The 14,389-nt window shown below is 30.8% G+C and overlaps 1 protein-coding gene across 16 annotated transcripts in view; it reads left to right on the plus strand.

Annotated features, from left to right (window-relative positions):
• LOC114127428 (collagen alpha chain CG42342) overlaps nucleotides 1-14,389 on the plus strand; it is a 103,644-nt gene that overhangs the window by 45,183 nt on the left and 44,072 nt on the right. For 7 of the 16 annotated variants that reach the window (XM_050201766.1, XM_050201751.1, XM_050201754.1 and 4 more), the window contains exons 2-5: nucleotides 6,268-6,329; nucleotides 8,322-8,357; nucleotides 9,253-9,288; nucleotides 14,093-14,128. In XM_050201766.1, the coding sequence (XP_050057723.1) occupies nucleotides 6,268-6,329; nucleotides 8,322-8,357; nucleotides 9,253-9,288; nucleotides 14,093-14,128 (170 nt within the window). The remainder of the gene's footprint in view (nucleotides 1-6,267; nucleotides 6,330-8,321; nucleotides 8,358-9,252; nucleotides 9,289-14,092; nucleotides 14,129-14,389) is intronic. The other 9 variants (XM_050201755.1, XM_050201757.1, XM_050201764.1 and 6 more) reach the window with 4 other exon arrangements.

A 14,389-nucleotide genomic window follows, 5' to 3' on the forward strand; every position in this document is an offset into this window, starting at 1 on the left:
TGTATATAAACTTCTCGGGAAGACTTAAATATAATTCGCACAGATAGAGAAATAGAGAGAGAGAGAAAGAGAGAGAGAGAGGAAGATGGAGAGGGATGAAGAGAAAGATATGGAAAAGGAAACACGTCATCACTGCAGCAGCGCTAGCGTGAAGTTTCGAGGGTTTTATACACGTATTATATAATATATATGTGTATGTGTGCGCAAACGCTCATATATACGTGTTTTCGAGGTTTTCAAAAGTGTTTCGAGGCTCGTCACGTTTTGTCAAAAACGAGTCTCCAGCTGGTTATATACATAATAATATTCAGTATAGGAAACGTTGACGACGACGATGATGACATCTCGTAGGGGCGAGGTTAAATGTTTTTTGCCTGAGCGTATTTCGGGACTTTCGTCGTCCACATATATACACATATACCATTTATCGAATTATCCATTGAAAAACGGAGGGGGTATTTCTGTACGCGGGGCTCTGTCGATGGGGTAGACTAGAAATTTAATCCGATTTATTGCCGGACAAACTATATAGTACATATTTATATATTAAACGATGAGTGGAGGGGTTGTACAATAACAGAAGTCAGCGAAATAGAAAATAACGCCCAAACTGACTTTAATAATAAAATAACAGAAAAAAAAACGAGAAAGAAAACAAACACTGTGGATTTGTCGTGTACTTTTTTCGTCGATGCATGAAAGTCGAAAAGGAAACGTCCTGCGGATATAGGACGAGCTTGTCACGCGGAAAGGAGTTAAAGTTTTTAGTTTTTATGTTTATCCGGGGAGGAATGCCGTTGATCCAGACATCTGACGGGCTGAGCTCTACTGTGAGCGCAATTGATCGGTGGGGTATTTCAATCGAGAACGGATAGGATGTGTATAGCTAGGATGATGGTTGTTCGAACGGGGAGACGACGACCCAGTCCGATATAATATATTGCAGCCTTATAGTTGTACTCGTATAATACGTTTACAGTAGTCTACGCGGTGTCGTCGTGAAGCGCGGATTATGCGTCTCGTGTTTTATTTTATTCTTCTCACCGCGTACGGCTCGTATATACATATACAATTTACGTATATTGCTCCGTTGAAAATGGATGGCGAAACGCCGAGCGACGGCGCGAGTGTAATAATACGAGTTGTATACACCATGCGTTCGGAAATAGCTTTTTTCCCTTTTTTCCTCCCCTTGACGCTTCGTACACGCGCATATATATACATTTAATGACATAATACGTTGTGAGTATTATACATTCGTATAGACTTCGTCGTGTAGCGTGCACGCGCAATGCAGGTTGATGCAGCGTTGCAATGGTGTTCTAATAACAAGTGGACCTCAGTGATTTTCCGTTTTGTCATTTGAACAAGTTTATTTACCTTAATTTCCTAAATTAATGATATTAATAAATATTATAAATGGCAAAAATTACCTATATTTTATTGTGTCATCCTGTATTGCTCTGTGTATTAGAATTTAATATTTAAAATATTCAAAATATGTTATGTCATTTTACATACTACATTTGAAAATTTTTCAAATTTTGCTCTAATTTAAATAACGTTAAACGTAAAACGCTAAATTGTTAATAATGGTAAACCAAAAATTTTTCAAACGTCTTATAAGTCTATAACGGTAAACAATGTATAGCTTTTTGATTTAAGCCCTGATTTGACAAACACAAGAAAAATGGAAGTCGCTTTACGCCATCGTGCGTATATTAAATTGTATACATTATAGGTATCGTGGTTGCATAATGTAAAAAACCGTGAAGCAACAAACAACTAATTGCAGTGATGGCTATAATAACATATATTATTATTATTATTAATATTGGGTCGAAAATATGTGATCTTAGTATTTTATATCGAGATGTTTGGCTAGGTTGCACCTCACATACATTATTTCATGTCAGCTTTAATAGATATTGACGTGGTCGATATTATTGATGTATTTACTGTCGTCATAATTTATGGGTTTTGCATGTTATTTTAATTATAATATGCTTGTATCATTTTTTACCTTGGGCGAATACTACTTGCTGTACGGGCAGATTAAAATATTAAACTGTAAATTTGTCTTTTTTCAGTTATTTCTTAATCATTTTTAATAATGGATGTAATTATTAATTTATTAATAGTTTTTCATGCAATTCAAATTAAAATCTTACATTTCATTTTAATATATTTTATTTCTTTATACTTTTAAATAAGTAATTTAGCTCACGATACCATGAAATTTATTTTATAACAGTCTGTATTTATTTTGTGCAACTTCTATTTTTAGCACTTTTAACACCAATAATTATTAGATTGTGAATTCATTGAGAATTTCCACCATTCCAAATCAATGCTCAACGTACCAATATTTGAATATTAGTGAATTATTTTATAAGTTGATAATTTTATATTTTTTATTGGAAACTGGTTAACAGCAGATTTTATTGAAATAACTGAATTTGATGTAATATAATATTTTACGTGTAATGTAGAAAATCGGGAATTTTATAAAATTTATATTTTTTTTCTTTGAATTTTGAATAATAAAAATTAATTGATCAAATAATTAATTAATTAAATAGTTAATTATTCTATAAATATACAAAAATTCTTATAAATATACGAGTATTACTATTACATATTATGATACGAGTTACTGCCTACCATAAATTATTAGGTATTATTTTATAAAAATGTAATATTGCTATGAATCAGAAATAAGAAATAAACTATTTAATACAGTTTTAATATAATTGTAGTTAAAATTGTTTTTTAAATGCTAGGTAGCATAATTCAACAACATAATTTTGTGTATAAATACTTTAATACTTTATTATTTTATTTAAAAGTTTGTATTGCATTAAATCTGTTATTCTATAAATTGACCAATAAGTATAGAATATTTTTAAGGAAATAATAATATCGTTCAAACATACTTGGGAAATATATATAATGCCCGAATTTTCAACATTTCCCGTGATATATAATACATATTATAGCGTATATGATAATAATTATGGAGCTGATGTGGTCACACGAATAAACGGGATGATTATAATACTCCACATGGAGACTTTAATACGCCCACGATAATTCGAAAAATATGCTTATTTTACCGTCATATCCTCACCGCCCACATGATTTTAATATTATATTTTACCTTCATACCGACTCCGTGTTTTTTCTTCTATTTCAAAAATACGTTATTTATATTTACTTTTACTGCCCGAACAATATAATATTATACAAGGGGAACGCGAACAAAAACAGCATACTTATAATATGTATATATATAAGAGCTATAAATTGAATGCAAAGACCCTTGTTTGCGTCTGTTTACTCTTAACGGCGACGCCGCTCGAGCTGCTCGTATTATACGAACAACTCAATTATATCGTATTTTGTACCTTTTTATTCTTTTCTCTCTGGTGTGACAATTTATATTCTATATGTATTTTTTTCTTACCCCTATCGGCGACCGTTGCGTTGCTGGCGTAAAATAAACCGACTTTTACGTAAAGCTCAGGTAATTTCCCCTTTTTCAGTTCTTATATAATATTATATATATACGCTGTAATACGCACTATTGACCTTAGCGAGGCGTAAAAAGAAATCCTATTCCACATCGTTTCCACCCCTCTTATCGCGGACCGTGACTAATGTGAAACGATCGTGATGGACGTATGCTGTGCTCTCCCTACGGAGATTGTGGCAACGATAACAACAGTATAGGTACACATTCTATTGAGATTAGTGGTGAACATATGACTACGTGGTGGAATAGCCTGGATCAGTCGTCAGCAAGGTCGAATTACCAACGACCGCCCCAAACCTTGTATTTTTGTACGCTGCCGGATAAAAAAAGATCCCTTAAACGAGAAAATGTCTGTAATTTTTATTTTTTTTTTGTTTTATGAAAGATTACTTTTCAAGTCTCGTCTATCAACGAAATAACTACGTCTGTAAGTAATTTCATTTATTGACCGAGAAACATTCTTTCGTATAAAAAAATTTCTTTGTCTTTGAAACATTCTTATCTATATACGACATACGTGTGTATAGAGTATACATTATAAAGGATATGCTGTGGCGTTTTTTCTATTTTTTCGCATCGTCGATACAATACTATACGCATATCCATTCGGTATACAAAATATTGAAACTCGATGTACCAAAATCTTGTAGATAACTGTATAATCTTATATATATATATATATATTATATTATACATTAAATACTTATTATTGAGTAAAAGTATATTAACTTTTCTATGGACGAGATGTAGAATGGGAGAAGGATGTTATTATTATTTGCCTAAAATCGATGGGAAATCTGGTACCCTCAAGCACTTTGGTTGTTCATTAAAATGTGCTTTCGATTATGCGCCAACAACACGGAGCTATGTAGGGTGGTATTTCTAGCGAAGAGTTTAAATTGCTTTTATATATATACATATATATCCTACACCTCCCTTCAAACGAGTTAATCGCGTATCCCTACTCAGTACTCTTCGATCGTTTAACAGTCCCAATTTAAAAGCCTCCAGGGTAACGGTATAGTATACATACAATAAACATATACCCACTATGCATGGTGCCTCATCTATATAATATAACCTTTATGCCGAATATGTGTTTGGAGAAAATGGTTTTAATGCCAAAAACACGTAAGATAAACTAAAATTGTATGGAAATGTGTTGCGGTCATAAACGGATATGCTTTTAGTAAAACACATGTTGACCATGTACATACCTAGCTATATTGAGTGCCTATATAATATATACATATAATAATGGTTTAACTACAACAAAATGCATTAGCGAGCTGGTAAGATGACTTGTCTCTCTACATATACATAACGTGCTCGACGGTCAATTCACTGTATAATGACAGGTAAACATCTGGTACGTGATCGACTAGATCTATGACCATATCAAGGGTTAATAGTGTTAATACATACATATTTTCATGATGTATAAATACACACATGGATTTATTGTATGTTATATAGGCTTACAAATTATACATAACAGTATTATATATTATATAAATACTTAATACTTATGTTTTTTTTATGGAAAGGCTCTTTAGACTTTTGACCACCCGGTGTGAGCATACATCACAATAATATACTTTCAAGCGTATTATTTCTGTTCGATATAATAATGTAGTACTGTCAAATAATAGATATGTTTTATTAAACTTAATAAAATAAATTTTAAAACCTTAAATATTCCATAGTCCTAGAATATTTTACTTGATTGTGATTCACGATAAAATAATTAGTCTATGTAACTAGGTAAAGAGTTAATGTGCTGGTTTTATAGTTTGAATATAATGTAATAAATCGTGTGTATTTAGGAGAAACGTGTTGCACGCAGTATATATTTATAATATATTGTTTCATAGGTAGGGAAATCGTTTCACGATTCAAAAATACTATCGCCACAGGGCTAACGTACTTAGACGCGCAACAATATTGACGGTTTCCGGTCGGTGCACAGTAATCTATTATATTTTCATAAACAGACGGTATTTAGAACATTCGGGATGACAAACTATCTGACGAGAGGAAAAAAAAAGAAGTAGAAGATAGGCGCAAAAAAAAAAGAATTATAATTGGTTAAACTTTTTTTGCACCCTCTTCGCAGGAGATTCTTCTTCTCCAAAACGAATCGCATGTTCACGTGAATGTTTTATATATGTATAAGAGATAAAGCGAAGACGTAGTTTAATGGTCCTTTGTTCGTTTGGGGTGGGGAGAAAGAGACCTAACCGAGATGTGACTGTTAATGTCGGGCGTCATTGATCATTTGCTACCGACTCCTCCTATATATATATATACATATATTTCTATTCGGATTACCATATATTTCCCATTCATCACTGTAGTGCGACGGACGTCGGCGACGGAGGACCACTAGCACGTCACCGCGGGCGCAATTTTTCCCCGCTCCATCCTCCTCGCATCATTATCCTGTCTGACGGTAGTGTACCGGCAATCTGAGGCTTTTACACCAGTGCTATGTAATATTATACGTACATCATTCACGACTATTATTATGAGCTCTATAATATCATGCGCCGAAGTACTTGAGTCCTCACGGTTATTGTAACGTGTTTACATGATATAAATTTTATCGTACATCAAATTATTTAATACAATATGTATATAGTATACGAATCAACCCATCGTATTAGATTGTAGCTAATAATATTATTGTACGTAGATAATAATAAACTAATCGGATATTAAATGCGTTTCAGGGCCTCCTGGCAAACGGGGCAAGCGAGGGAAAAAAGGCGACACCGGCGATCCAGGGCCAGCGGTGAGTGATAATTAAATACTTCAACCGAAACGACCCAAACAACGGACATATTTCAATAAAATATCATATTATAATTTATTATTATTACATCGAAACTGAGAACCCAGACCAGGTTTCGTTTCGAACGGAGGAAATTGATTATAACGGCCCCATGACCGCAACGGCGATTTCGGGTTGCAGTACATGACGATAATACACTTTGTATTTAATATTATTTAGGGATCCGCGGTCCGGAACGATCGGTGCGCGCGTTGTCGTAAAAATAGTGCGACCACGCCGCCGCCACTGTTGAGTGGCACCGTGCCACTGATGGGATTTTAAGCCGCCGAGTTAATGGCTTAAACACATTTTAAACAATGCAATAATGTTTAATTTTAATCACCCGGAGACTAAATTATCTCCTGATTTTTCTTTTTTTCTTTTTTTTGTCTACACATTTTAAACCGCGATAGTTAATGCGTTGAACATAATTATTGTAATTATCACGAGAGAAGAGGTTGTGTAAATATTATGTACCTGTATACGGTGTAATATCATATTATATGAGTCAGCACAAACTACTCTATATCTAAACTTCATATTCAGTACGTGTGTTATTGTAATGTGTATATATAAATATATATTATTTGAAACGAGTACGTTTGATTGGCCTTATCGAGTAAAAAGCAGTTAGTAAGGAAGATTACTATTTCGGTCCATTATAATGTATAAAATAAAACGCTCGATTGCTTTAGGCGAGTTTATTTTTTTTTTTCAAATTCTTCGATTAAATAATATCGATATTCTGTGTAATTGTTCTACGTGTAGTTGTTCAGAATACGAAGGACCACATCAACTACTAAACAATATGATTATTATGTATATACTTACATTGTACATGCGTTTTATAAAAGTTTTTGGTTCAATACGATGATTCTCCAAAACAATTTCAAACGTTATTTTGCATAATTTTATTAAATATAAAGTTTAAATTCCAAGAAAAATAATATACCAATTATTACTGTAATAGTTGTTGTTCTTATCGAGTATCTGTATTAAATGGCATTGTGTATAATACGTGCTATACTATTCTCACTAATGATAAAAATAATAATTGTGATTTTTTCACCAAATAAATTTCTAAATTAATATTGTTAGTAATGAGTACGTTTTAAGGAAAAAAAAATTATAATTGAAAAGGTTTTTGGAGTTTATTTATTATATAAATATAATTTTTACGCGGTCGTCAACTCGTTGTAAATATAATCGTCGACATAAACGTCAAGTTAAATCAGCATTAATACTTGTATAATAGTGTTATTATTTTTAAATTGCGTTCTGTTCTGACACCAGCTTCAAAAATTATTCTTGAAACATGTAAATTAATTTAATTTTCTCTAACTATAAACTCTGGTAACTAAACTATTTATAATTATATTATAATTTATCATGTATTGTTAATAAATGTTTGTGACACTAAACTCGGTAGTGACGAATATTAGACTACGCTGTTTGCTTACAATGTCTTATTTCAATGAATATAATGCGTACAAATAAACCTTTGTAAAGATATGTACCTACTTAGAGTTAAAAACATCTAAATAGTATTTTATATTTATAACTTATATAGTTTCCATAAAAATTTTATTTTCGTGACCCTTAGCTCAGTAATAAAATATATTACGATCTAGTAGAAAATACAATGACTATTAGTTAGTAAAGAAGGTAGAGAAAGGAAGAGAATTATTAGAATCTTAACTAACAAGTGCACACCTAATTATGATTGTTATAAATAGGTATATCAATGGTATCCATAATAAAAATAATTATGATGATATTTAAATAAGAATTAAAAAGAATTTCCTGTATACCGAAATTGGTGTCTGCTGTTAAAAACAATTTCCACTGTTGTAATAATATAATTGTTTTTATTATTATCGTTGTTGTCGTTGATGTTGTTATTTACAACTTATTTTACTACGTGATAGCAATATCGAAATATATGTTTTACAGGGCCCGGCAGGTCCGCCTGGGAAAAATGGTTTTCCGGTATTTATTTACATCAAATTATTATATTTCAAATATTTTTATACACATTATTATTATAAATTTTATTTTATCATACACCTAATATAAAATTATACATCATATTGCATATATTATTATACATTTATTAATATTATTTGTTTTGGCACACATAATTTACAATCACGCTCGAACGACAATCATGCTTGTCAACATGACTTTATTCCTTTCATTTTTTTGGCCCAAAAATCACAAAAACATAAACACATATACATACACATTACACAACATACATACACATACACTCAGCACGTACGCACGCACGCATCAACCCCAACAAAACCACACACGTAAACAGCTTTTAGCTTTTATTTTATTTCTCATATTTTGACATGATTTTTTGGCAACGTCTTTTTTTTGTAGATGTTCCGTTTATTTTTTTCGACTCCTGCACTCAATACACCCTATTGCCACTACACGCAAATTTTTGACGTACTCTCATGTATTATACCATTGTATAATACCATAACTACAATTCTTATAGATCACATAATATTATGTATATATAAAGACATAAAGTGGATTCCAGTATGATTTTCCGTTTTTTTGATGCGAGTTGGTTATATTATGTAACATGATATTACAATAATACATGAAAAACGGGAATCGTGATTATCCTTCCTATAACATTATTATTATGTTTTTATTTTTCAAGTATAGTTACGTTTGATATCTAAAATGGGGCGTGAAAAAACTATTTAAAATTCCAATTTATCTACCCTGTGCTGGAATAATAATATACGAGTATTTTATTCGTTTAATCATTGACAGATTGGTTTTTTTAGTAATAATAAATGGTATATCATCTTTTAATTTTTTTTTTTTTTTTTTGTTATGTTTTATGATTTTCCTATTATAGGGTCCAAAAGGAATGAGAGGGACCAGAGGCTCGATGGTAAGAAAACCGCCTCCAAACGAGAGTTTATCCTGTTAATCATTTTGTGCGATGTCTAACAATATTAATACTGTAGTATGCATTTTCGCTCTTCTAACAAATTAATGATATTCAATTAGTTTAATTAAATCTTAAATTGGTGTCGGTTAACCATTTTAACAATTATATCAACAATTTATACAATTATTAGTCGATACGCATCAGCTTTTAAATGTGTTTGATACCTATTGGATAATTTGATAAAATTTAAGGAAAGATTTTTTTTGAAATTTTCAATACTATTTTAATGTAATTATTATAAATTATTTATTATTCATAATTTTTGGTTATTACATATTTATACAAAATTATACTTGACAAGTATAAAAATTGTTACTTACATTTCTGAAAAAGAGATTCGAGAGGATGAGATAAAAAACAAAATTTTTACCATATTAAAGAATAATTTTGATTGTGCAGTACATTTTTTCAAAAAACTAAAAAACAGATTTTAGAAAAATAATATGTTATTTTTGTATTATTTCCAGTGTTGAAAAAAAAATTGGTATTACACCGTCAATGTGCTCACTTTTAATAGAAAAAATTTGGTTTTATTTAAATTATTATTATATAACTTAATTTTTTATACTGTTTAGGGGAATTGAATTTTAACAAACGATTTGTGGATGTGCGTTGTGTTGTCACTTAATTTATGATCTTGATGAGATAATTAATTTTACAAACTCTATATTCTGTAGTTTGATGGAAATTGTGGGGCTATACTGAATTACGAAAAACTCGGCGTATCAATTGTGAGGGTTAGTGACCTAACCTATACGTGATAGGTCATAAAATATGTTAAACGTTACTTACACAAATTGTTTCTAATTTTTTGACTTTTTTTTAAGTACGTGATTGTTTAATAGTATAATATAATTATTATTATTTTATACCTCAAACTCCAAAAAAACTCTCAACTAGGATCGTGAATTAAGGTTTATGTTTAGTTCATAATTTAATAATATAGGTACTTTATGATATGTTGTATACTTCACCAATGGTGTGTATAAAAAAAATCATGGTATGAAGATACCGATAAAAATTTTTTCCCTTGACGGCTCAAACATTACTCATTAATTTGATTTTTTTTTTTTTAACAGTTACTTATAATATTAATTTTAATTTTATGTTATAATATGTATATACTCATATATATTTTTATTCTTATTTAATATACATAAATACTAGTTATAAATCATAAAACTAAACCAAGGCTCAACTGCTAAGAGGTAGGGGAGTACCACCATCTCCACACTAAAATATACTACTGGCCTGTATATGCATATAATACTATTGTCTACCTTACTACAGCCACTATACGTAGGTATATTATTCTTAAAACTTACTGGGTAAACTTACTTATTATACGATATAATATTATTAAAATATTTTTGATAAGTTTCAAATGCTTTTATTGTTTATTGTTAATTTTAATTTTTCAATTATAAAGTATGTGGTTTCTTACCGATGGAGGTATGTGGTGGTCACGAGGAAAATTACAGAAATATGTTTCCAATCTCTAATCACGAGCGACAGCAGTAGAAAATAATACACTTCGAAATATTTCGAAAAGAAGACTTTCCGGTTTCGATTAAATGTTCATTCATTCCGTAGGTAATAATCTAATGTGTTTACTGCTTTGAACAGCCCGGAGAAAAAAATAGAAATCTATAAAGTATAACCGTAACCAAAACACTGTTCAAATATATACACATTTTACTAATTAATTTTGCTGTGGACTTTAATAATTATTTCTGTGTTATTTAAATATTGACAACGTTCAATCGTGCTATATAAATATTGCTTTCGATCAAATCCGCCAGTTCAATACGTCAAAATAATAGCGTATAATTGAGTTTAATTTATATGTTTCTTATTCGTTTTTTAAATTAATTTCTCGAGAATATTATCTAAAAATCAAATATCTATGTTCTAGTGATTATTGTGTAAGCCTTCGATAATTGTTGTTTCGGAAAAGAACGTGCTAGCTATATACACATGTGTGTTATAATATAATAAAGTTCATAATTATATATTATAACATACTTCGCGTATGTTTTTATGAGTCAATAATATTATTATATACCATAGACGTATAGTAACAATACTTGTAACAATTCTTTAGTGTTCGGACGTTGCGTGTCATAGCTAGTATAATATTATAGTTATGCTGTTGGTCGAGTTGAGCGAAAAACATCCGAAGCGATCTGTATAATAATATTATGTATAGATAGTTGTAAAATCCTTTCGACCCCAACAGTTTACCGACAATCCAATTACACCCGGGGACGATACAAAATAACAACAAAAAACGGGAGTTGAATGGATTTGTACAAGATTTGCATCGTTATTATATTCCTTCATGCACCTATACATCTTTGTATTGATTTGTTATTCAACCATGTTTAATGGTAATAATATTAGCAGCGGTAAAACTGATAATTATTATCTTCTGCAGCTGATACTAAAATACTAATTTCTACGATTTATAAGATAAAAATACACTTGATTGTCCTGTTTAGAGTTTTTTTTCTTGTTAAAGAAATATTCACACAAATTATTATAATTTGATCGTTAAATGTAAAGACTTTAAAATACATTTTAAATTTTAAAATCATTATGACAATTTCAGTTAATATAATAGGGAATGTAATAAAAGAATCAATTTAGTTATGATTGTAATGCATAGGAAAACGCAAGATGATAAATAGTTGATGTATGTGATACGAGACACTGCCATAGTTGAAGAGGAGGTACTTCAATTTTAAAGTGGTAATAAATTATGGCCAGTATATGCAGTCTAAGTATATTATAATTACAAATGAATTGGAAATATTAGGAGTTGTTTTTTTTTTTTTTTTTTTTTTTTTTTTTAATAAAAAGATATAAAGGATTTCGTATGGTGTGCCCATTCTAGCTTCTAATGTTTATGCATAAATTAATGTATATCTTCTCCTAAATTGATATTCTAGGATACATCACTGCACTTGTATATAAGAACCCATCTAGTCCGTTTTTTCATTCAATCGTTTTTCATAAATCGCTTTCAATGAGGGTGGTCGTGGACCGTTTTTACATTATATTTAGTCAGTCAGATAGCTACTCATTCTATTGTATGGTAACGGAAATGATTGTTTAAGGAAGCATGGTTATCTTGTAACCACAGCGTCGAACCGAGAGGGATAACAATATACTGCAGAATTTAATCGCGGGGTAGTCGATGAATATATGACCGTAGGATCTAATCAATTTTTTCCGAGTAAATCACAACTGCGTATATTTTTCGCACGACACGCCTCAGCTGATTCGACATTAAAATAATATTATAAACACACTATTCTTTGTAATACGCGTTTTCGTTCAGTGCATTCTGGTTACAGATATAGTGAAGAACATGATGCAGGCAATAACATTACAATCGTATGACGTGTTGGTATATATAATATATTATATTTGACGTCTCTCGGAGTATTTACGACGAGCCACATTTTAAATTATTATTAACGTAGGTGAGCACATGGCACTGGATAAAACAGCGGTAGCTGAGTCGGTGTTTTTATTCTATTTTATTTTTTTTTATAATTATAATTATTTTGTTTTTTTTTTCTTCGACCGTAAATATATTTTATTCGACTGGCACGCGCGTCGTGCATGGGCGTAACAGCAGCGAGCAATATGTACGCTACGCTATTGCAGCGTACGTGTATAGTGCAGCAGCACAGTATTTATATAGGTAGTGTAGACACTCGTGAATGAAATACTCGCGTATAAAAATAAAATATATATTTTACAGGGTAATTCTTATATCGTGAACCAAGTATTATCTTAGGAAATGCAACGGTTTGTTAAATACTATTTGAATAACATGCCGTTTTTTGGTTTACTGTGTACCGAAGCAATTCTTGAAATAAAAAAAATATTTTCTCTGTCTTTTACAAATTCCTTCAATATTTTAAGATTTTGCATGGTTTTTGATAAAGGTTCGCCCTGTATACCTCATGAGCGTCAAACTATATAATATTGTACAGCGGCTCGTGCGTGGGTCTTTCGCACGCCGCAATGAGATAACGTCGTTTTCATACACGACGTACAATCCTGTTCAATATAATATAAGTATAATATACTCGTAACAAGAAATACGCACCTCTCCACACGTTTAATGTAGACCGTTGGCCGTTACAGTTCTATATAAATGTGTTATGCATATACAACAATATATAAACGCGTGGTTAAAACCTAATAAGTAATAATAATATAATATTTCGATCGCTATATAATGATAACACGGTACACAAACACACACACGCACACACATACCCTAACTAACTCGTGCATGAGCTTAACGCCCGATTAACCGCATGCGAATCAAACTCTTGGGCCTTTAATGTTTTGTCATGCGCTCGACGTGTTTAAACTCTAAGACGTATAACATTATTTTAACAAAGGCGTATACCGTATATTATATAGTGTATATTATATTATGGTTATTGCATACTATTGCGCCGTCGCTTTGCATATATACTGCACCGCGAGAGTTGTGTACATGCATGCATAATATTATTGTACACGTATAATACTGTATAAATGCCATATTATTATTATGATAATACAATATAAATGTTTTGATACATTTTACGGTGTAATGAGTTTTATTATACATATTATTATTATGATTTTGAGAAAAAAAAAATTAAAATGTATTATATATCATATGTAACCTTTTTATTAACTGTTGATTTTGTTTGTTTGTTACTCGTTTACACAGGGACCCATTGGATTGGATGGACCAAAAGGCGATGTCGTAAGTAATTTGTCATAAAGCAATTTATTTTATCTATAGTAATAACGGATATCATACATACATAATGTAAAACAACCCATTTCACCCTTTTGCCGTTTTAACTACAAGTCTCGGGTGGTATAAATATTATCGTGACGAGCCTCCAACTGTAACTATAGGTTAATAATTGCGTAATACCACATAATTTGTATGGTAGTAGACAGGTATTAGGTAGTGAAATGGTTATTATTGTTATAAATAGATTCAATGACGACGTCTAAA

This window comes from Aphis gossypii, chromosome 2 (genome assembly GCF_020184175.1).
Source record: "Aphis gossypii isolate Hap1 chromosome 2, ASM2018417v2, whole genome shotgun sequence".
NCBI lineage: Eukaryota > Metazoa > Arthropoda > Insecta > Hemiptera > Aphididae > Aphis > Aphis gossypii.